At 40.6% G+C, this 23879-nt stretch overlaps 2 protein-coding genes and 1 pseudogene across 5 annotated transcripts; 2 read left to right on the top strand and 1 right to left on the bottom strand.

Moving 5' to 3' along the window:
* Positions 1 to 1070: 1070 nt before the first annotated feature.
* On the bottom strand, positions 1071 to 6194 carry LOC133623378 (uncharacterized protein C2orf81 homolog). 4 transcript variants are annotated; one of them, XM_061986629.1, is made up of 5 exons: positions 5585 to 5689; positions 4574 to 4602; positions 4132 to 4395; positions 2432 to 2638; positions 1071 to 2349 (listed from the first exon to the last, which is right to left on the bottom strand). In XM_061986629.1, exons 3-5 carry the CDS (start codon positions 4363 to 4365, stop codon positions 1534 to 1536), a joined length of 1257 nt encoding a protein of 418 aa, XP_061842613.1. In that variant the 5' UTR covers positions 4366 to 4395; positions 4574 to 4602; positions 5585 to 5689; the 3' UTR covers positions 1071 to 1533. The 4 variants fall into 4 exon arrangements, with proteins under 4 accessions (XP_061842613.1, XP_061842615.1, XP_061842614.1 ...); XM_061986631.1 differs by having other exon boundaries at positions 4574 to 4979; positions 5585 to 5677; XM_061986630.1 differs by lacking the exon at positions 5585 to 5689 and adding an exon at positions 6110 to 6194 and having other exon boundaries at positions 4132 to 4979.
* On the top strand, positions 5693 to 20677 carry wdr54 (WD repeat domain 54). The gene is made up of 9 exons (XM_061986633.2): positions 5693 to 6274; positions 6356 to 6418; positions 6487 to 6553; positions 9542 to 9598; positions 9682 to 9809; positions 9911 to 10011; positions 19054 to 19216; positions 19278 to 19352; positions 19423 to 20677. The coding sequence occupies exons 1-9, from the start codon at positions 6050 to 6052 to the stop codon at positions 19552 to 19554; spliced, it is 1011 nt and encodes a 336-aa protein (XP_061842617.1). The 5' UTR covers positions 5693 to 6049; the 3' UTR covers positions 19555 to 20677.
* On the top strand, positions 13490 to 18581 carry LOC140679276 (uncharacterized; annotated as a pseudogene).
* Positions 20678 to 23879: the final 3202 nt, after the last annotated feature.

A 23879-nucleotide genomic window follows, 5' to 3' on the forward strand; every position in this document is an offset into this window, starting at 1 on the left:
TTTACTCATTTTCCCCAACTGATGTACTAACATAATGTGGTTTACCCTGTACATATGTAGCATCACCTACAAAAAACGTGAATTTGGACTCATTTCAATAATCACACATGAAGTTAGAAGAGAATACATATTATTTCAGCATATTTGTGTGCCCAGTCGTATATACAACACGAAATGTGCAGATTTTTAAAAGCATTTATTTGGGTATGAATGTCACAGATTACATTACCAACAACATATTTGACAATCAAGGCATTAACGTAACAATCTACATGTTTTATACTATCACTAATAAGCAGCTAAGTACTGTTGCTTCTATTTTAACACAGCACATAGCTCCACCCCTTCCGAAGTCATGCACTCTTGCAGCAGGGGATACAAAGAATTGCTATTGCGACATCCAGTGGACAAATTTAGAACAGCAGTTTCTTTCATTCAAACATTTAGCTAATTTTTATACTGAGTAAACTCATCTCATGGCCCGTACGTTTGACACCCCTGGGCAAGGTGATTCAAAAGTTTGTGATTGTTCGGTATACAAAAAAACATACAGTATTAATGTTGGCGTTTTCTTTTTACGCATTGAAATCAGAAAGGACGCGCATTTCCGGAAATTAAAATGTTCATTACATGTAGTATTGCCTGACAAAAAGTGATTCAATGTAATATTTTGATATTTACACATCGCATATTTACACACGCATATTTTACTAGACTACCCTTATTGGCATTACATATATCACAGTCAAGTACCTACTGTACTGTTTACTTGTTGAAATACCCTTTTTAGAGCTAAAATCTACCCAAACGACCACTTTGCTGCTGGTAAAAATTGATTTCAAGTAATATTTTGACACTGACACATCTTATCTCTGCATATTTTACTAGAATATCCTTATGGCCATTACATATATCAAAATCAAGTACCTGCTGTACTGTTTACTTGTTGAAATACCCTTCAAATCAATTTTTGGCAGCAGCAAAGTGGTCGGTATAGATTTTTGCTCTAAAAAGGGTATTTCAACAAGTAAACAGTACAGTAGGTACTTGATTTTGATATATGTAATGCCCATAAGTGTATTCTAGTAAAATATGCAGAGATGAGATGTGTCAGTGGTCCTCGTCAGCCAGAGAACTTTGATTTTGGGGCGACAGCGGTAAAGTTTAGATCCATGAAGGAAAGAAGAAAGTGAATGAATGTTTATAACTGAATAAATGTGCATATGCATAAAAATGTGGTTTTCTTTTGTATTATTTTTTTAAGGAATTAAGTAACGTTTATGACAACCTTTTTCCGAAACACAATATAGAATGTGAGATAAAACAGGATAATGCATACATTTATCATTTGTTTTCAAAACGGTTACAAAAAAGTGGGACCCCCATTTCTATGACTTGATGGGGTCCCAGGACCCCCATTTTTTTAAATTCCTAGCGCTGACACTGAGTATATATACTGTCTTGATTTTGCTCTTTACAGCCAAAATGTATGCACATCTATTTGTGTATCTTCAATTCTCCATATTATTTTTATCAAAAGTCAAATTTCTCGGGCCGCTTCAAACATGGTATAACCTGAGGTGGAGGACCGGCGGTCAACTGATCCACGGAAAATTGTGATTTTACGGCATCAGTTTGTATCGGCCGCAGCTTGGCAGACTGAGCTTGGGACGTGAACGCCACCGGGCCCGCTGTTGTTCTCTGACGATCAATGAGAGAAACACCTTTTGCTAAATGCATGGTGTCCAACCTCAGAGCTCTCGTGACAATCTCGTCCTTTATGGGAGACAACTTCCCCCGCTGAACACCTGTCTTACTTGCAGGTTTTGCTGGTTCAGCACTGCTAGCAGAATTCCATGAAGTTTCCATGATGTCAGACTGCTGTGGTTCGGGAAGTTCACTTTTTTTGACAGATTTTCTCCTTTTGTTCACAATCTCATACTGAGGAGTGATCCAGTAATTGGCCATTGAATTATGCTCAGGCTTCCGTACGGATCGACTTTTGTGTTGTTGTTGTGATGACCCGGCTGTATGTTTAGAAACAGAAGAGACTTTATTGTCACCCTTGTTTTCCAGTTTTCCTGCCAAACAAGACACGGGTGGCAGAACAGTCTCAGGGGCAAGTTTTGGGGGCAAACAAGCTTTTTGCTTTTTCTTAGGATGAGTGTCTTGTTTGGGGCGAGGACTTGGTTCGTTACTTATCTTCTCACCACCGACAGACCTGCCAGGACTTATTTTGGCAACAGATGGCTTTGGAGAGACGCTTTTTTGCGGCACAGGATTATTTTGCTGGCTTGTTCTAGGTTCAGGTGGTCCAAGGGATTTGCAGATATCAGATTTCTTAATAATCTAGTCAGAGAAAGTGTGACATTCATTACAAAGTACATTAATTGGCCTATTATACTGTAGAACATATCAAATTAAAAGGTACCTTGGGTGGTATAGGCTCAGCTTGAGGCATTCCATGTATTACTGGGAAGCATCCTTCAGACCAGACATCTGGAGTGATTGGCCTTGGTTCAGAGTCCTCTGTTCTGGTTAATTCCATCGCATCTTCCCATTTATCTCGGCACATGAGGTGATGCTCCAAAGTTTGTATGAAGTAAACTTTGGCCCAGAATGCAGTGAAGGATGCTACCTGAAAAAATGATGAGCAACATCAAACAAGATAGTAATGTAAAATTGGCAATGTGTTTCGATGAGGGCTGTCAAAAGAAGCGAGTTAACTCATGTGATTAATCACAAACAATATTGCATTATTGACGGACATACGTAATTTATTTTGACCGTGCATGCTCCTTTACATTAACCGCAGAGGAATACCTGAAAGACGGGGCGGTTACACGGTCAGTGATCAGGTCAATACATACAGTCGTGGTCAAAAGTTTACACACTTGTGAAGGACATAATGTCATGGCTGTCTTAAATTTCCAATAATTTCTACAACTCAATTTTTTTTTGTGATAGAGTGATTGGAGCACATACTTGTTTGTCACAAAAAACATTCATGAAGTTTGTTTCTTTTATGAATTTATTATGGGTCTACTGAAAATGTGACCAAATCTGCTGGGTCAAAAGTATACATACAGCAATGTTAATATTTGCTTACATGTCCTTTGGCAAGTTTCACTGCAATAAGGCGCTTTTGGTAGCCATCCACAAGCTTCTGGTTGAATTTTTGACCACTCCTCTTGACAAAATTGGTGCAGTTCAGCTAAATTTGTTGGTTATCTGACATGGACTTGTTTCTTCAGCATTGTCCACACATTTATGTCAGGACTTTGGGAAGGCCATTCTAAAACCTTAATTGTAGCCTGATTTAGCCATTCCTTTACCACTTTTGACGTATGTTTGGGGTCATTGTCCTGTTGGAACACCCAACAGCGCCCAAGACCCAACCTCCGGGCTGATGATTTTAGGTTGTCCTGAAGAATTTGGAGGTACGGTAATCCTCCTTTTTCATTGTCCCATTTACTCTCTGTAAAGCACCAGTTCCATTGGCAGCAAAGCAGGCCCAGAGCATAATACTACCACCACCATGCTTGACAGCAGGAATGGTGTTCCTGGGATTAAAGGCCCCACCTTTTCTCCTCCAAACATATTGCTGGGTATTGTTAGAGTTAAAGTTAAAGTACCATTGTGGCCAAACAGCTCAATTTGTGTTTTTCCTCCAGAAGGCCGTATCTTTGTCACTGTGATGTCATATGAAACAAAAATTGAGCTGTTTGGCCATAATACAATTGGAAACTCAAGACAGCCATGACATTATGTGCTTTATAAGTGTATGTAAACTTTTGACCACGACTGTACATACTGTATGTCAGTAGAAAGATGAGTGAGGAGACTCCAACTGTCAAAATACACCCACATGGAACCTGTAATAAAACTGTTACCAAGTTTTTTAAGCAAATAATTGGTGTGCATTCAAGTAAACATTAAAAAAATGATCTTGGATGTCATTATGACGATAAAATTGCTTTTGTGTCCAATTATTAGGCTCTTTTTAAGTTAAATTAAATCATGCATCTGAATACTAACCTGTGATTAATCATGATTAATCAAAATTGTAAATTGTGATTCATTTAATTTGAAAAACAATCATTTGACAGCATTAGTTTTGATTTATTTTACCTGTCTTTTAATGTGCACATTGTAACAGCCTTCCATGACCCGGGTCATCAATTCAGCCATTATCTCGCCAACTAAATCTTCTGCTTCCTCACGGCTCAACATATCCATCCATTGGCTCCGAGTTAGACAACCAGGAATAATGTCTTCCTCCTCCGGCTCATTGGGCTGAGGTGGGCTCACCCGGGCAGGGGCCTTACTTTTGTCAGCTTGCGCTTTGGCTGCAGAGCGGGACATCCTCGCGGGTTTTTGGTTATCCTAGTTTAGCTTCAAAAAAAGGGGTAACATATAGAATAGAATAGAAAGTAACAATAGTAACAAAGTAACAATATTAGTAACACTTCTCAAAATCAAGCAGTGCAGTCATTTGCTACTGCAAACTACAATACAGTATCAAACACACATTTCTCAGATTGTGTCAGTTAAAATATGATTATTACTGTACCTATTATTTTGGAAACGTGTGAATCCTGTCTGAAAATATTTAAAAAAAAACACATTAGCACACTCTATTGGTGAATGTTATACCTGCAGTAAGCAGTGCAACAGCATGCTGGCTGTGGTTCATTTGAAAATAACTCTTTCATGTGTGTGATGTAATTTGTACGTCACGTGTTATTGTATTTATTGTAAATTCAAGTGTTAATTGGTTGAGAACGCTGCATTGTCTGTTTTACTTTTAAACATGATACTAGATTTGTTATCTAAATAACCATCCACATTGTGGGTAATTGGTCAGTGTATGTTTTGGTCATTGGATTATTGAAAAACTGGAGGTGGCGACTTGTCCAGAGTGTACCCCGCCTTCCGCCTGAATGCAGCTGAGATAGGCTCCAGCACCCCCTGCGACCCTGAAAGGTACAAGCGGTAGAAAAATGGATGGATGGTTTATTTGAATTTTGTTTTAGTATACAAAAAATACAATTAAAATACAACGTTCTTTTTTTTGTGTTGAAAAGCAATAACTAAATATAAAAACGGTTTGATTTTCTTTTTATGTAATATCACAAAATTGTTCATCAGAAACGGAAAACAGACCAAAACGGATGTTATTTTACATTTGCAGAAACCGAAAGTTAATTTTTTAAAGTAAACGCGGAGATAATTACGCTCAATGCCCAAAACATACACTGACCGTTTTGTTTTTCAATTTTCTTTATAAATTTTTAAAATTAAATCCAATAATAATAATAAAAAACAGTCTTTTTTCGTTTTTTCTATTTCCATTCCATCCATTTTTCTACCGCGTGTCCCTCTCGGGGTTGCTTGAGGTGCTGGAGCCTATCCCAGCTGCACTCGGGCGGAACAAGAACAAAAATTGAAATGACCAAAACACACACTGACACGTGTAGACTGACTCACATACTTTTGCTATTTTCAAATGAGTGACATTTAAAATAGTGTAGCCATATCAGTGACCCGTTTGAGAGTGAACTACGACGACAAACTAACTTACCTTGAATTATTTTTGACTGATTAAACGCGACAATCTTCCTTTTGGCGTCCACTTCCTGGTGTGTCGACGGGTTCCCTAGCAACGCAACACGTGACTGTGACGTCATGCAACCTGGCGGCGTTGTCTCTATGGCTGCGGGAGACGCCGAGGGTATTAGCCTGGAAAGAAGCGCTTACGTCACCTTGCACTAGTACATTTCAGATAAAGACAGCACTAAGTGTTAGACGGTTGCATGGACGCTTTAATAAAAAGCAGTTACCCTGTCATTTTTGACATTTGAACGTCATAGTTCCAGGTGGCTTCTTGCTAACAACCACCTAGCTGCTAATGCTAATGCTAATGCTAAGGACCAAGCTGTGTAGCCAGAAACCAGTGACGTCATTGGTATAAAACAGCCCCTCTGTCTGCAATAGGGCACCTTTTTTTTAGGATTACATACATTTATACCGCCGTGTAACCTTCTCGATGTATCACAAAGAGAAGAGCATTCAGATTAAGAACAGCGCGTCTGCGTTGTACAACAACCTGAGCACGCTGCGCATCGCCCCGCGGCGCCTCACCCACTTCACGGTGGTCCACGCCAATGTGGTCAACATGGTCAGCGCGTCCTGGGACGGCCTCAACTACTCCACCCGCCAGCTGCAGTCCAAGGAGCCCAACGTGGCCACAAGCCCATCGCTCATCATGCAGGCAAGGAGACAACATCCGATACGTTCTAAAAATATGAGCATAACAATGTGATGTGCATCTGTGTTGTATTGCACCAACCAGGCTGCATTTTGTGTTTTGCCCTCTCGAGATATGCTGGTGGTAACTTCCCAAAGAGGCATCCAGGTGAGACCTTGCCATTTGGTTACTATAATTTATACTGTGGCCATTAATCAAAGTTTGCATTTGACTAGATGTATGAATCCGATGGCTCCATCATGGTGTACTGGCATGCACTGGAAACTCCTGAAACACCAACAGGTAAAGTAAAAGGTGTTCGTATGTCACACGTTGTATAGATTTTAAAGCAGGAAACATTATGCAATTCCACTTAGCACAATAGGAGGAAGATTAAGCAACACATATTACCATGAATTGATTAACGTGGACCCCGATTTAAACAAGTTGAAAAACTTATTCCAGTGTTACCATTTAGTGGTCAATTGTACGGAATATGTACTGTACTGTGCAATCCACTTATAAAAGTTTCAATCAATCAATCAAGCTGCCCCCTCTCCACAATTCAGCAATTGCTGGTATTTAGTTTGATCCCTGTGATCACAGATTATGTTCACACCTTGTTTGTTACACTTGTTTACCTTTTTAGGAGATTAAGGCCCCGTTTGCACTAAGCCGGATAAGGTTATGCACGGTAAGGTCATGTCTACACTAAACCGGATAACCCCTTAAACGAATAACTATTTACCGTATTTTCCGCACTATAAGGCGCACCGGATTATTAGCCGCACCTTCTATGAATTACATATTTCATAATTTTGTCCACCAATAAGCCGCCCCGGACTATAAGCCGCGCCTACGCTGCGCTAAAGTGAATGTCAAAAAAACGCTGCGCTAAAGTAAATGTCAAAAAAACAGTCAGATAGTTCAGTCAAACTTTAATAATATATTGAAAACCAGCGTTCTAACAACTCTGTCCCAAAATGTACGCAAATGTGCAATCACAAACATAGTAAAATTCAAAATGGTGTAGAGCAAAAGCAACATAATGTTGCTCGAACGTTAATGTCACAACACACAAAATAAACATAGCGCTCACCTTCTGAAGTTATTCTTCATTCGTAAATCCTTCGAATTCTTCGTCTTCGGTGTCCGAATTGAAAAGTTGCGCAAGCGTGGGATCCAAAAATGGCCGGCTCCGTCTCGTCGAAGTCATCGGATTCAGTGTCGCTGTTGTTGTGCAGCAGTTCTGTGAATCCTGCCTTCCGGAAAGCTCGGACCACAGTTGTGACCGAAATATCTGCCCAGGCATTTACGATCCACTGGCAAATGTTGTCGTATGTCGTCCGGCGCTGTCTGCCCGTCTTAGTGAAGGTGTGTTCGCCTTCGGAGCTGTGTGAAAAAAGCCACCCGGCCTCTTCGCGTAAACTTCCCTTAACCACTCGCTCATCTTTTCTTCATCCATCCATCCCTTCGAGTTAGCTTTTATGATGACGCCGGCTGGAAAGGTCTCTTTTGGCAAGGTCTTCCTTTTGAATATCACCATGGGTGGAAGTTAGCATGGCAAGCTAGAACCACAGTGAAGGATGACTTCTCATTCCCTGTGGTGCGAATATTCACCGTACGTGCTCCCGTTCCACAGTGCGGTTCACAGGAATATCAGTTGCTGTGAAATACGGTAGTAATCCGTGTGCGGATGGAGAGATTGCGTCTTTTTATGAACCGGATCCTTGTCGCTTTGTAGGAGCCATTTTGTGGTCTTTACAGATGTAAACAGGAAATGAAACGTACGGTGATATCCGCGCGTTTTTTCTTCTTCTTCCGGGGGCGGGTAGAAGAAGAAGCGCTTCCTGTTCTATGGGGGCGGGTGCTTTCCTTGGCGGTTGCTTGCGTAGAAGAAGAAGCGCTTCCTGTTCTACCGGGAAAAAAGATGGCGGCTGTTTACCGAAGTTGCGAGATCGAAACTTTATGAAAATGAATCGTAATAAAGCGCACCGGGTTATAAGGCGCACTGTCAGCTTTTGAGAAAAATTGTGGTTTTTAGGTGCGCCTTATAGTGCGGAAAATACGGTATTTAGCTTAAACCCCGTTTCAGCCACACTAAACCAGCCTTTAAGGTCCCCCTCCTCGGACAAATTTTTACACGGCTAAGTGCGCCGTGTATTTCTTGAATCTCCGGCTCTTAGCTTTGTATGGAAAGATGGAACCATCCCCTTGTGTCCCAAACAACTGCTGGAAGATGCAGATCCGGTCTCTGTTTTTATTTTGGGTGACACAGCTTATCCCCTGACGCCATATCTCATGAAAGAAACTCCGCCGTTGGGGTGCCGCTCATACTGGTGAATGAATGATGAATGATGGGTGGTGGTCGGAGGGGCCGTAGGCGCAAACTGGCAGCCACACTTCCGTCAGTCTACCCCAGTGCATCTGTGGCTACGAAAGTAGCCTACCACCACCAGGTGTGAATGAATGATGGGTTCTCACTTCTCTGTGAAGCACTTTGAGTGTCTAGAAAAGCGCTATATAAATCTAATCCATTATTATTATTATTAAATAAAGCAGAATCACATTGTAATAGTAAAGCAACTGGCTGCAAAAAAACATTTTTTGGAATTTTAAGGTTTAAGTTGGGCCAAGTCTTATATAATAGATAAAGCGGTCGTATGATAATTCTAATCTACATTTAATGCACTTCCTTTTGGTCGAAATCAGGGGTGTCCAAAGTGTGGCCCGTGGGCCGTTTGTGACCCACAGCTCGAGTTTTGTTGGCTCGCAGCATATTGTTGGAATAAAATCCATGCAAGAAAACAAAAGCAAAAGGACATAACGTAGGGAGAAAAAGCTTAAGTTGTGATACTAATAACTAGAAGTGTCCAGATATATATAATTGATATTGCAAATCAGTCCAATACAAGTAAAATAACAAGTATCGGATTAGCGAAAGATAGACATACAGTACATAATAGGTGTCTTTAATTGACAACAGCGAGCCATATATTATAAGTGTCCTTCATTGAACAGTCTAATACAGCACATTTGTATATGTATCATTTTTTATTAAAATTAATGAATAAAAAGGTATTAGAAAACCCTTTTTAGTCTGATGGATCTGAGTACAGTTGTACACCACTGCACACTACAACCATAATAATCAATGTTAAATTAACACCTCTGTGTCTGTGCCTCTTGTTGTAGGATTTGTGCAGATATACTAATGTTGTCGAGGAGCCTGTAATGATTATGTTCTGGTCATTATCACTGCTTATTCATCTGTGTGTGTTCTGCTCACAGCTCAAGCTGTGTTTGCACGAGGGATTGCTGCCGTTTGGGAGAATTACATATGCGTCGGTAAGTACTGATTGAAAGATGGTGATGTCAAAATGTTGCATCAAAGCATTCTACAGTTCTTTGTCACTTTCCTGTCCTTCCAGGCTTGTCCACCTGTGGAGTTCTGGTGTTTGACATTCCAAATAAAGGCAGTAATATCACACTGTCTGAGGTCCTGGAGGAGCACATGGAGCCCATCACAGACTTGGCTCCAGAGTGCTCCGGCAGCCAGGTACAGTATGTCGTGAAAGGTTGATTAATGTGGTACATTTTGCATAAAGCCTCCTCTTGCAAATGTAAACGCTCTCCATTCCCCTTTCTATCTTCCATCAGGAGTGCATAGCTGACCTGGTCAGTGCAGACGATGGCGGCACCTTGTGTGTATGGAAGTCAGGGGAGGAGTTTCAGCTTCTCAACAAGATTGGCGGATTTGAGTAAGAATTGAATGTGCTATGACAGTCTAGCTCAGGGGTGTCCAAACCTTTTCAAAAATTTACAGAACAACTAAAGAAGGCGGGGGCCACTTTGATACTTTTTTGTACGTTAAAGATACTAAAACCAATACAATGTACAGTACAGGCCAAAATTTTGGACACACCTTCTCCTCATTCAATGCATTTTCTTTATTTTCATGACTGTTTACATTGTAGATTGTCACTGAAGGCATCAAAACTATGAATGAACACATGAGGAGTTGTGTACTTAACAAAAAAAGGTGAAATAACTGAAATCATGTTTTGTATTCCAGTTTTTTCAAAATAGCCACCCTTTGCTCTGATTACTGCTTTGCACACGCTTGGCATTCTCTCGATGAGCTTCAAGCACACCTGTGAAGTGAAAACCATTTCTTCAAGCTCATCGAGAGAATGCCAAGAGTGTGCGAAAAAGTAATCAGAGCAAAGGGTGGCTATTTTGAAGAAACTAGAATATAAAACATGTTTTCAGTTACCGTATTTTCCGCACTATAAGGCGCACCGGATTATTAGCCGCACCTTCAATGAATGGCATATTTCAAAACTTTGTCCACCTATAAGCCGCCCCGGACTATAAGCCGCGCCTACGCTGCGCTAAAGGGAATGTCAAAAAAACAGTCAGATAGGTCAGTCAAACTTTAATAATATATTAAAAACCAGCGTTCTAACAACTCTGTCCCAAAATGTACGCAAATGTGCAATCACAAACATAGTACAATTCAAAATAGTGCAGAGCAATAGCAACATAATGTTGCTCGAACGTTAATGTCACAACACACAAAATAAACATAGCGCTCACCTTCTGAAGTTATTCTTCATTCGTAAATCCTTCGAATTCTTCGTCTTCGGTGTCCGAATTGAAAAGTTGGGCAAATGTGGGATCCAAAATGGCCGGTTCCGTCTCGTTGAAGTCATCGGAGTCAGTGTCACTGTTCAGCAGTTCTGTGAATCCTGCCTTCCGGAAAGCTTGGCGTATGTCGTCTGGCGCTGTCTGCCTGTCTTAGTGAAGGTGTGTTCGCCTTCGGTCATCCATTGTTCCCACGCCGTTCGCAGTCGTGATTTGAATGCCCTGTTGACACCAATATCCAGCGGTTGGAGTTCTTTGGTTAATCCACCCGGAATGACGGCGAGTGTTGTATTTGTGTGCTTCACTTGTTTTTTGACACCATCTGTGATGTGGGCGCGCATGGAGTCGTATATCAACATGGACGGAGCTGTGTGAAAAAAGCCACCTGGCCTCTTCGCGTAAACTTCCCTTAACCACTCGCTCATCTTTTCTTCATCCATCCATCCCTTCGAGTTAGCTTTTATGATGACGCCGGCTGGAAAGGTCTCTTTTGGCAAGGTCTTCCTTTTGAATATCACCATGGGTGGAAGTTTCAGGCCATTAGCATGGCAAGCTAGAACCACAGTGAAGGACGACTTCTCATTCCCTGTGGTGCGAATATTCACCGTACGTGCTCCCGTTGTATCCACAGTGCGGTTCACAGGAATATCAGTTGCTGTGAAATAGTAATCCGTGTGAGGATGGAGAGATTGCGTCTTTTCATGAACCGGATCCTTGTCGCTTAGTAGGAGCCATTTTGTGGTCTTTACAGATGTAAACAGGAAATGAAACGTACGGTAATATTCGCACGCTTTTTCTTCTTCTACGCGGGCGGGTGGTTGCTTACAGTAGAAGAAGAAGCGCTTCCTGTTCTATGGGGGCGGGTGCTTACCTTGGCGGTTGCTTGCGTAGAAGAAGAAGCGCTTCCTGTTCTACCGGGAAAAAAGATGGCGGCTGTTTACCGTAGTTACGAGACCGAAACTTTATGAAAATGAATCTTAATATTTATCCATATATAAAGCGCACCGGGTTAAAAGCCGCACTGTCAGCTTTTGAGTAAATTTGTGGTTTTTAGGTGCGGCTAATGGTGCGGAAAATACGGTATTTTACCTTTTTTTGTTAAGTACATAGCTTCACATGTGTTCATTCATAGTTTTGATGCTTTCAGTGACAATCTACAATGTAAATAGTCATGAAAATAAAGAAAACCCATTGAATGACAAGGTGTGTCCAAACTTTTGGCCTGTACTGTAGGTCATTCAATATATACTGATATCTGAAGAAAACATCTTAGCTTTGTGTTATTGTAAAACGATCTAATTAGTGTAATATTCAATCCTACCCCCTTGAGATATTTAATTTCTTATTATACCTCACTAATATTGTCATTACTCTGCCAACTAAAACCTTTTTGAGGGCTTTAGCACACTTGAAAACTCGACATATTTTACAAGAAATGTGTACACATGTTTATCACGACAGGATGCACAGAAACCAACAAAGGACTTAAACAGTAAGACAAGTGCGTCTCAGTTTTTTTCTGTTACGCCCCCCCGAGAAAGAAGAAATAATTTCCACTCTCCGCTGCGACTATAAAGTATCATTAATCTATCAAATTGTTATAAGTACACCTTTTTATAACTTTGCATAATTACTAACATTAAAGAAAACAAAAAAAGACTAAATAAATATAGATCAACTGGTATGAAATGCTCGCCTTAAATGCAGCTTTCATTACACAGTAACTGGAGTTGGTTGGGCTTGACGTCCCGGGGCAGCTTGTACACAACCCAAAACCGGTCTGGTCTCACGTGGTATGAGACTGTAATCCATTGCCTGGAGGACAATAGGTTAGGGCAGTGGTTCTTAACCTGGGTTCGATTGAACCCTAGGGGTTCGGTGAGTCGGCCTCAGGGGTTCGGCAGAGGTCAAAACACACCCGACTCATCGTGTAAATACAACCTTCTCCCTGTCAGCGTATTATGGATACGGCAACAGCTAACTGGTTTGCATGTGTGTAATTTGTTGTGAGTTTATGCACTGTGTTGGTTTTGTTGTTTTAACAAAGTGATGTTCATGCACGGTTCATTTTATGCACCAGTAAAAGAACATGGTAACACTTTAGTATGGGGAACATATTCACCATTAATTCGTGCTTATTAACATGCAAATTAGTAACATATTAGCTCTTAACTAGTCATTATTAAGTACTTATTAATGCCTTATTTGGCATGGCCTTATTATAACCCTAACCCTCTAACCCTGACCCTAACCCTAACCAAATAACTCTAAATTAAGTCTTTATTACTTAGAATATGTTCCCCTAGTGTCCAAATAACTCTAAATTAAGTCTTTGTTACTTAGAATATGTTCCCTATGCTAAAGATTTACCAAAAACACATATAACTTTGTCTTGAATTTGAAAAAAAATAACATTTTATTTTTCACTAAAGAAGGGTTCGGAGAATGCGCATATGAAACTGGTGGGGTTCGGTACCTCCACCAAGGTTAAGAACCACTGGGTTAGGGGAAGGGGACTAACAAACCGACTCTAAGGTTGGGCTTTGGGCTAGCAACCCAAACCTGTAAAAAATATCTTATGCTACAGAAACGATGATGAAAAACTTTAAACCCCAACGTCTTGGAAAGGAAGCCTCTTCAGTGCCCCACACTAAAGAGCACATGACAGTGTACATGGAAAACCGCAAGGAGACAGTGCGTCCGAAGCTTCTGAACCCTAGACGACCCACCAACATTGCTACATAGAACGTGAGAACTATGTACGCAGCCGGAAAGACGGCAGTAATCGCGGAGGAGATGAGGAGGTACAGACTATCTCTCCTTGGTCTGTGTGAAACCAGTCAGGGGAGGTCAAGTTCGCGAGCTCAGAATCCATACTGTACTCTGGACACCCGGAAAACTTGGCATCACACACAGAGGGAGTTGCGTTCATGCCCCCCACAGAGGCACAGAGGGCCCTCATCAGCTGGGAACCCATCAATTCGAGGATTATCACAGCCAAATTCCAAACTACACACAAAAAAATAAACCTCCACGTAGTACAATGCTACGCTCCCACTAACGATGCAGACGATGAAATCAAGGATCATTTCTACAACCAACTATATCACATAATTGAGACTAAAAAAAGAAAGGACATCATGATTCTGATGGGAGACGGACATCATGATTCTGATGGGAGACATGAACGCAAAGTTAGGAGGAAACAACAGTGGTTATGAAATGAACATGGGAAGACAAGGACTAGGAACCATGAATGAAAACGGAGAAATATTTGCAGCAGTTTGTGCAGACAACAGTTTGGTCATTGGTGGGACAATTTTCCAACACAAGGATGTGCATAAAGCAACCTGGGTGTCTGCTGACCATGTAACAGAAAACCAGATTGACCACATTTGCTTTAGCCAAAAGTTTAGACGCTCATTGCTGGATGTCAGAGTGAAAAGGGGAGCTGACGCTGGATCAGACCATCACCTAGTTACAGCAAAAATCCAGCTGAAATTAAAACGCACAACAAATAGAGAAGGAAGAGTCAAATTCAACATACAGCAATTTCAAGATATAGGCACATCAGAACTGTACAAAGTCACACTACACAACCGGTTCCAAGTTTCAACAGTCACAATCACACATTAAAAACACACAGGGTACACTACTCACAACCAAGGAGGACCAACTAAAGAGATGGACAGAACACTTTAGAGAACCGCTCAATAGACAACCCCCCCAATTGACAGCTGAGATCCCACCAGCCACAGATCTGTTGGGAATAAACTGCGACCCTCCCACCAAGACAGAAATCAAGAAGGCCATCAGGGCCTTGAGAGGAGGCAAGGCAGAGGGGCTAAATGAGATTCCAGCTGAAGCCCTAAAGGCCGACATCGAAACCTCCACCAGCATGCTCTACCAACTCATGCAAACCATCTGGGAGGAAGAAAATGTCCCTTCAGACTGGAGAGATGGCATCATTGTCAAGATTCCCAAGAAAGGAGACCTCAGGGGGTGCAAGAACTACAGGGGCATAATGCTGCTTTCATCGCCAGGGAAGGTGCTCAACCGCATCCTACTGGAGAGAATCCAAAAGGCAGTCGATGGGAAACTGAGGGAAAATCAGGCTGGTTTCAGGAACAATCGATCCTGTGCAGATCAAATAGCCACACTCAGGATTATCATTGAACAGTCAATCGAATGGAACTCTCCTGTCTATGTCAACTTCATTGATTTTGAAAAGGCTTTTGACAGTGTGGATCGGGAGATGCTGTGGAGAGTGATGGCTCATTATGGCATTCCCCCAAAGCTGATTAACCTTATCAAGAACACCTACCGAGGGATGCAGTGTCGTGTCCTCCATGAAGGCTGCCTGTCAGAGCCCTTCGAGGTCCTGACTGGGGTGCGGCAGGGATGCATGCTCTCGCCCTTCCTCTGTATAGACTGGACCATGACACAAACAACAAGCAATAACCGAACCGGCGTACAGTGGAGCCTGACTGAGCAGTTGGAAGACCTGGATTTTGCTGATGATTTAGCACTCCTAGCACACACACACCAACATATGCAGGAGAAATCATGCAAACTGGAAACAACAGCTGCTTCGCTTGGACTCAAAATCAACACATCAAAAACTAAGTTCATGCGTATTAAAGGGGAACATTATCACCATCATCATTAAGCATCAATATATACCTTGATGTTGCAGAAAAAAGACCATATATTTTTTTAACCGATTTCCGAACTCTAAATGGATGAATTTTGGCGAATTAAACGCTTTTCTAATATTCGCTCTCGGAGCGATGACGTCACAACGTGACGTCACATCGGGAAGCAATCCGCCATTTTCTCAAACACCGAGTCAAATCAGCTCTGTTATTTTCCATTTTTTCGACTGTTTTCCGTACCTTGGAGACATCATGCCTCGTCGGTGTGTTGTCGGTGGGTGTAACAACACGAACAGGGACGGATTCAAGTTGCACCAGTGGCCCAAAGATGCGAAAGTGGCAAGAAATTGGACGTTTGTTCCGCACACTTTACCGACCAAAGCTATGCTACGACAGAGATGGCAAGAATGTGTGGATATCCTGCGACACTCAAAGCAGATGCATTTCCAACGATAAAGTCAAAGAAATCTGCCGCCAGACCCCCTGTGAATCTGCCGGAGTGTGTGAGCAATTCAGGGACAAAGGACCTCGGTAGCACGGCAAGCAATGGTGGCAGATTGTTCCCGCAGACGAGCGAGCTAAACCCCCTGGATGTCTTGGCTCACACCGTCAAAAGAAGAATATTGACCCTAGCTTCCCTGACCTGCTGACATGAGGGTATGTCTACAGAATATATGAATTGATGAAAATTGGGCTGTCTGCACTCTCAAAGTGCATGTTGTTGCCAAATGTATTTCATATGCTGTAAACCTAGTTCATAGTTGTTAGTTTCCTTTAATGCCAAACAAACACATACCAATCGTTGGTTAGAAGGCGATCGCCAAATTCGTCCTCGCTTTCTCCCGTGTCGCTGGCTGTCGTGTCGTTTTCGTCGGTTTCGCTTGCATACGGTTCAAACCGATATGGCTCAATAGCTTCAGTTTCTTCTTCAATTTCATTTTCGCTACCTGCCTCCACACTACAACCATCCGTTTCAATACATTCGTAATCTGTTGAATCGCTTAAACCGCTGAAATCCGAGTCTGAATCCGAGCTAATGTCGCTATAGCTTGCTGTTCTTTCCGCCATGTTTGTTTGTGTTGGCTTCGCTATGTGACGTCTCAGGAAAATGGACGGGTGTTTATAACGATGGTTAAAATCAGGCACTTTGAAGCTTTTTTTAGGGATTTTGCGTGATGGGTAAAATTTTGAAAAAAACTTCGAAAAATATAATAAGCCACTGGGAACTGATTTTTAATGGTTTTAACCATTCTGAAATTGTGATAATGTTCCCCTTCAACAACAAGAACAACTCCCCAATAAACATGGATCATAACCAGATAGACGAGGTTGCCACCTTTACTTACCTAGGAAGCATTATTGCTGCGGACAGAGGAACGGAGGAGGATGTCAGTGCCAGAATTGGAAAAGCAAGGACCACATTCACTATCCTAAATAAAATCTGGAAAGCAAAAAACATATCACTCAAGACCAAACTGCAAATCTTCAATTCAAACGTCAAATCCACCTTACTATACAGTTCAGAAACCTGGAAGATCACGGCCAACATACTAAAAAAAATACAGACATTCTTCAACCGCTGCCTCCGTCGCCTCTTAGGTATCTACTGGCCTAACACCATCTCCAATGCCAACCTGTGGGACCTCACTAGACAAGGCACAATTGAAACACAAATCAGGAGGAGGAAATGGAAAGGGATGGTCACACACTGTGTAGACACAATAGCTCAATCACGAAACATGCTCTAACATGGAACCCGCAAGGCAAGAGGAAGAGAAGAAGGCCTAGAGCCACCTGGAGAAGAACCACAGAGCAGGAGATGAAGGCGCAAAGGCTGTCATGGCAACAACTGGAGCAGAGGGCACACGACCGAAGGGGATGGAGGAGTTTCATCAATGGCCTATGTTCCTCAGGGAATTTAAAGGCCTAAGTACTGTAAGTAAGTAAGTAACTTAAAATAAAGAATAACATTTTCCTAACATTGTTTTTAGTCTCTAACAGAAAATATTTATAGTGTATCAATTTGCCAAAAAATAAATGAAATCCTCATTTTGACCTCTTTTAGCCATTTGATAATGAAATAAAATTACATAAATTCAAAAAATAATAATGAATTCAAATTGATCAGCAACATTAACTTCGGAGAAAAAAATATAAAACACTTTAACCTGCAAAAAAAAATATGCAACAGATGTTGCTATTTGTTTTTTCTATAAATAAAAATACAAAAGTCAGGATTATTGGTTACAATGAGCACATATTTTAGTGTACAGCTTTCCAAAGTGGTGTTTGAATCAAGATACCAACAAAGCATGTACCCGGGGTCACACGCTCCCCCTGGCATCGTACCGCGCCCCGCAGGGGGTGCCGCCACACTATTTTAAAAGGACTGAGTAAGATGCACTGGTTGTTTGCAATTTTGATTTTCAGGTTCCATTTTTTGGGAGATATGTTTCGTTTTCTTTGTCCTTTTGTGTAATGTTCTAATCTGAGATGTGTTAATTTTGTCTTTAGCGTGTGCGGGCCAATAAAAAATTGAGCTACAGACAGCAAATGGCCCGCTGGCCGCACTTTGGACACCCCTGGTCTAGCTCAATCATTCACAGTAATAGCAGCCACACATTATGTGTTGAATACATTTTTAAATGAGTCTTACATTTCTTATTAGTTAGAAATTGGGGCTTTGTTTTAAAAGAAAAATCAAACCTTTACCTCATCATAAATTTGAAATAAAGTTACTGTACATTTCTCTTAGAGATAACGTATATATTGATCTAATATGAATCACATGGTTTCCCTTTAGGTGTGTTACCCTTTAATGGGAAGTGCACTTTTTAGGGGGCAATCTTGCCCATCATCCACAATTCCTATGTGAGACAAGAACATACATCCTTGATTTTTCTGTGCATCTAAATATAAAAAAAACTGCTACTTATACGAGGAAAACACGATGTATGAGATGTATCTATTCTGCCTATAAAGCGCTTTAAAAACATAAAACAAAACTGCCAACAACGCTGCATTTACACTATGACCTGTATATTAACCAAGATATAGCGACATTAAAATTCTGGCAACTGAGCTGCCTTTTTTTTTTTTGACCATATAAACAACAGTACTGTTTTCCATTTACAGTAATATACACACAATTTTGAGGTGAAATTATTGCAGCTTAGCATATTTTTTTTTACATTTTAGTAAAAAAAAATCTACTAATGAAATGCATAAAAAAATTGTGTAATAATAGTATTCACTGTTAGAAGCGGCCCTCTGGGGCCAAGCATAACTGTAATGTGGCCCTCAGTGAAAACGACTTTGACACCTCTGTCTTATACAGTCGTTATGTGCTGTGCGTCACTGCTGCATCATTACTGTATCTGTTTCTTTCCCCTGTCTTCTTGTTTTTTATGTTCATCACTTGCTGCTCTAATGTAATTCCCACTTACCTCCGTCCTCATCCTTTGGTTTCATCACTGCAATGATCCTCCATCTTCTTGTCAGCATGAGCTGCTCCTCCGTAAAGCTGTGGAAAGGTACAGTGGTGGCCGGATACGGAACAGGCCAGATCCGTCTCTATGAGGCGGTGACGGGTATTCTGCACGCTGAGGTCAACGCCCACGCTCGCTGGATCTACTCGCTGGACGTCGCTCCGTTTTCCGGACTGGTTAGTTCAATAAAAGTAACACATTTTGTTTAGTGTTTACAAGGCTGCTTGTGCACCATAGCTCCTGTCTGCTGCCGAGGACTCTTTTGTGAGGGTGTGGCACATGACAGTAACCCCAGAAACCAACATCGTGGAGGTAAATCATCCATAAACGCAATGTATCCTCATTCGGTTAGTCTGCATCCATTTCTTTTATTTCCTCTCAGGTCGCCCATCTACACAATGAGTGTGTAACAGACACACAAATCTGCGGCGCCAAGTTCTGTGACGGCGATGGCTACGCCTTTGCTGTGACAGGATATGACCTCAATGAGATTATCCGATACACGCAGACATAGGACATCACCTTTATCACGGCTGAGTACATTGATATCAAAATGGATGTAATGAGATATTTCCGCAGAGTCGTCCAAATGTAGCGCAGTCAGAAGGTCAGCGGGTATCGCATGACGTCCTTTTTTTGTAGAAGCGTCATTTCAGGGCGTTTGTGTCTTCAGATACATTTTTAAATATAGTCTATTTATATATATATATATATATACGTATATATGTATAGTACAGGCCAAAAGTTTGGACACACCTTCTCATTCAATGGGTTTTCTTTATTTTCATGACTATTTACATTGTAGCTTGTCACTGAAGGCATCAAAACTATGAATGAACACATGTGGACTTATGTATTTAACAAAAAAAGGTGAAATAACTGAAAACTTGTTTTGTATTCTAGTTGTTTCAAAATAGCCACTCTTTGATCTGATTACTGCTTTGCACACTCTTGGCATTCTCTCGATGAGCTTCAAGAGTTAGTCACCTGAAAAGGTTTTCACTTCACAGGTGTCATAGATGCCTTCAGTGACATTCTACAATGTAAATAGTCATGAAAATAGAGTAAACATATTGAAATGAGAGGGTGTGTCCAAACTTTTGGCCTGTACTGTATATATGTGTACATTTTAACTGTTTGTTTTTATTTACGTATTCTACTTATTTACTTGTACATTATATTGATTGATTTTGAGTTGGAAAAGAAGAATGTGTTACAAAAAAGCTCCACCAGAGGACAGTGTGACTTGTGTCAACTCTATTTAGTACTGAAGTGTGTCCAGGTGGGATACTTTGCAAAGACCATAGGCAGCACAATTTGGTGAAAAGCATATACAAATTCACTTTTCACTTTTAAGAATGTTTTTTCTTCTTCTGCCTCCAAACTTAAACAGTGTTACTATAAAACTCACAAACCATATGTGATTTTTGGAAAATGTGAATAATTTTTTTCTTCTCAAACTAATGTGGTAAATTGATTGTTCTGGAAGGGAATAGAATGGGCACAAATATTTTAATTAGAAATAAAAGAACTCTACTCACTTAATTCTTACTTTCTAAATTATTTTTCAAAAGAGAACCGGCGAGGAAAGCAGTCTCTAAACACAGAAAGATGATGTAATGTACCGGTACCCTCATGTTTAGTTTGTACATATGTTATTATTTGTGAGCTGTTTACACTGTTTTAAGTCATTAAGTGCACATACTTTGTCTATTTGCTGATATTTCTTAAATTTTTACCCATTTTAGAAATAACTAATGCTGAGCACAGAATGAAAGATAAGCTTGAACTTCCCAAACAGTGAGCAAACATACATTTTTAGTTTATTCACTACTTAAAAATCCTTTATTGTAAAGTGCTACAAACTGAGCATCGCGACTGATTGCAAACGTGGTCTCTTGTGTCCTTATCACAGGTCACATCCACTTGTTTTTGCCCCCTTATGCGGCTAGGTATCGCTGTAATCCATTCACCTTATCGTGACGAGATAAGAAGAATCAGGTCAGAGAGGAATTGTACGCTGTTTGTCAGTCTGTGGCTCAACTAAATCCCTGAGTTGTAGTCCTTTTTTTCTGGTTTCGCAGTCAACACTGGTCACATAACATCAAGTGACAACACTTGACACAAACAACATGTTATGTAACTTAAAAATGTGTTAGGTGCCAGCTGACTGCAGGTCGATGTGGCGCCCGGGTCACATGTGGCTGCTAAGCATGCACTCGGAGCGACGCATGTTTTTCTAATGCAATTGATTCATTTTAGTAGGTCGTGTTGTATCACACCACCTAACTGGCCGGCGTGTTCGGGGACGGCAGAGGTCCCCAATGACACAGAGAGTGTAATTGCATAACTTTCTAGAACAGTACACAGGGAGAGAAAGGTTACACAATGAAATATGGATTGATTGACTGAACCCCGTTTAACCAGGGGGGCAGTCACCTGTGGGTCACTTTTCTTTAAAAAAAAATGTGGTGACAAACATTGAGCTCTCATCAGGTCAGTCTGTGGTCCTTTTCTCGAGCCTGCGGCCATGGCTGCGATTCTTGTTGACTTGGCTTCTCCAGCTGAGCATACAATGAGGGGAGATTGGAACATGCGTGAACATGTGTGCACGTTTTGTTTTGCACATGTTATTCTTTCAAAGCGCCACAAATAGGTTGAGCCTTAGCTTGAACCAAAGTTTACAATGTACACATTTTCAGTGTAACCTCACAGTAAGTTTATTGTGAAGTTAAATGCTGTGAAATATATTTATGGTATGTCAGTTTGTTCTGAACATGATGATATGGTACATATCATATTTGCAGTTTCTCATTTTAGCATGTCCAAAAATGAGTAGGAGGACACAGACCTTATTTTATCCTCCCCTTTTCTTGTCGTAGCAATTTATAACACTGTGACACAACAGTGAATAAATGAATATACAGTACAGGCCAAAAGTTTGGACACACCTTCTCATTCAAAGCATTTTCTTTATTTTCATGACTATTTACATTGTAGATTGTCACTGAAGGCATCAAAACTATGAATGAACACATGTGGAGTTATGTACTTAACAAAAAAAGATGAAACAACTGAAAACATGTTTTATATTGTAGTTTCTTCAAAATAGCCACCCTTTGCTCTGATTACTGCTTTACACACACTTGGCATGCTCTCGATGATCTTCAAGAGATTCAAGACTGTTCGAAAACCATTTCAGGTGACTACCTCCTTGAAGCTCATCAAGAGAATGGCAATAGTGTGCAAAGCAGTAATCAGAGCAAAGGGTGGCTATTTTGAAGAAACTATAATATATAACATGTATATTTCACCTTTGTTGTTAAGTACATAACTCCACATTCATAAATTTGATGTCTTCAGTGACAATCTACAATGTAAATAGTCATGAAAATAAAAGAAAACGCATTAAATGAGAAGGTGTGTCCAAACCTTTGGCCTGTACTGTATCAGTAAATAAATAAACACATACATTGACAAATGAGTAAGTAATTATTAAATACATAAATAACCACACATGCAGTTCTCATAAATTGTTCAGCAATTAATGGTTCACATTATGAAAAGATAAAGATTATCTAATTTTTAAAAAGGTTTAAGATGTTTGTCAGGGTGCTTCTTATACCTGTGAACACTTTAGATTTGAACAGTTTCTTCAACTGGATTATAGTAGCACATTGTTTGATTTGATCCATTCGATAATTTAATTCCACATACTGATATGCTAAAGGTCTTAAGTGTTGTACGTGTATACAGATGTTTTTAATTACATTTTTTTCTAATGTTGTATTTCCGCTCTTTTGTTGAGAAGAATTGTTGTACATTCTTGGCTAGCAGGTTATAGTTTGTGTATTAAGTTAATAAGTTAAAGTACCAATGATTGTCACACACACACACTAGGTGTGGCAAAATTATTCTCTGCATTTGACCCATCACCCTTCATCACCCCCTGGGAGGTGAGGGGAGCAGTGGGCAACAGCGGTGGCCGTGCCCGGGTATAATTTTTGGTGATTTAACCCCCAATTGCAACCCTTGATGCTGAGTGCCAAGCAGGGAGGTAATGGGTCCCATTTTTATAATATTTGGTATGACTTGGCCGGGGTTTGAACTCACAACCTACCGATCTCAGGGCAGACACTCTAACTACTAGGCCACTGAGTAGGGTATGATAGTACTCTAACTTTTACAGTAATTTGTTGTAAAGTTGCAATACATTTTGACTTAAGTATTTTACTGTTAAATGCTGTGAAATCCTGGTTTATATATATTGTATTACAGTGTACAAAAGGCCCGTTTTTCAATTTTTTCTGAGAAAATGGTCAAAAACCGAACTGCTTATCTTGTGAGCATGAAAAAACATCATAATGGGCCTTCCCCTTTTGGCAGTTGTTGTCACCACACTTCTACTTTTGGGGGCCCCTGGAACAAAATCATGAGTGACCATGGGTGTCCAAAGTGTGACCTTGGGACCTTCAGTTGGCCCGCATCTGCTTTTCTAGCGGCTCATGGCACATCATAAACATACTCATACCTAAAAGTGGACTAAAAGAGAAAACAGGTGTAATGTAATGAGAATACATTGAAATGTGGATACTAATAACACAAATCTGGAAATGAAACATATAATACATAATATATCATGAAAATGAAACATATCAAAATGGCCCCTACAGCCTTTGATTTTTTTAGTGTGCGGCCATCAGTAGAAACCAGTCTGAACACCCCTGAGCTAAACGATTACATTTGTATTGATTTTTCTTTGGATTTTTTTTTGGTGCTGCTACAGAAAGAGACCAGTAATGAAAAATATATAGTATCCCAGTCATAGAACTGGAAATT

The sequence above is a fragment of the Nerophis lumbriciformis genome, linkage group LG12 (assembly GCF_033978685.3).
Source record: "Nerophis lumbriciformis linkage group LG12, RoL_Nlum_v2.1, whole genome shotgun sequence".
Classification (NCBI taxonomy): domain Eukaryota; kingdom Metazoa; phylum Chordata; class Actinopteri; order Syngnathiformes; family Syngnathidae; genus Nerophis; species Nerophis lumbriciformis.

What these genes read in the sequence shown, in the direction of transcription:
- LOC133623378 (XM_061986630.1), bottom strand. Translation starts at nt 4,365, where the DNA reads ATGTCCCGCTCTGCAGCCAAAGCGCAAGCTGACAAAAGTAAGGCCCCT. An exon ending in ATGTGCACATTAAAAGACAG is followed by an intron (nt 2,639 to 4,131) that starts GTAAAATAAATC and finishes TCATTTTTTCAG; the next exon opens with GTAGCATCCTTCACTGCATT. An exon ending in CTGAGCCTATACCACCCAAG is followed by an intron (nt 2,350 to 2,431) that starts GTACCTTTTAAT and finishes TTCTCTGACTAG; the next exon opens with ATTATTAAGAAATCTGATAT.
- wdr54 (XM_061986633.2), top strand. Translation starts at nt 6,050, where the DNA reads ATGTATCACAAAGAGAAGAGCATTCAGATTAAGAACAGCGCGTCTGCG. An exon ending in GCCCATCGCTCATCATGCAG is followed by an intron (nt 6,275 to 6,355) that starts GCAAGGAGACAA and finishes TGCACCAACCAG; the next exon opens with GCTGCATTTTGTGTTTTGCC. An exon ending in CTTCCCAAAGAGGCATCCAG is followed by an intron (nt 6,419 to 6,486) that starts GTGAGACCTTGC and finishes GCATTTGACTAG; the next exon opens with ATGTATGAATCCGATGGCTC.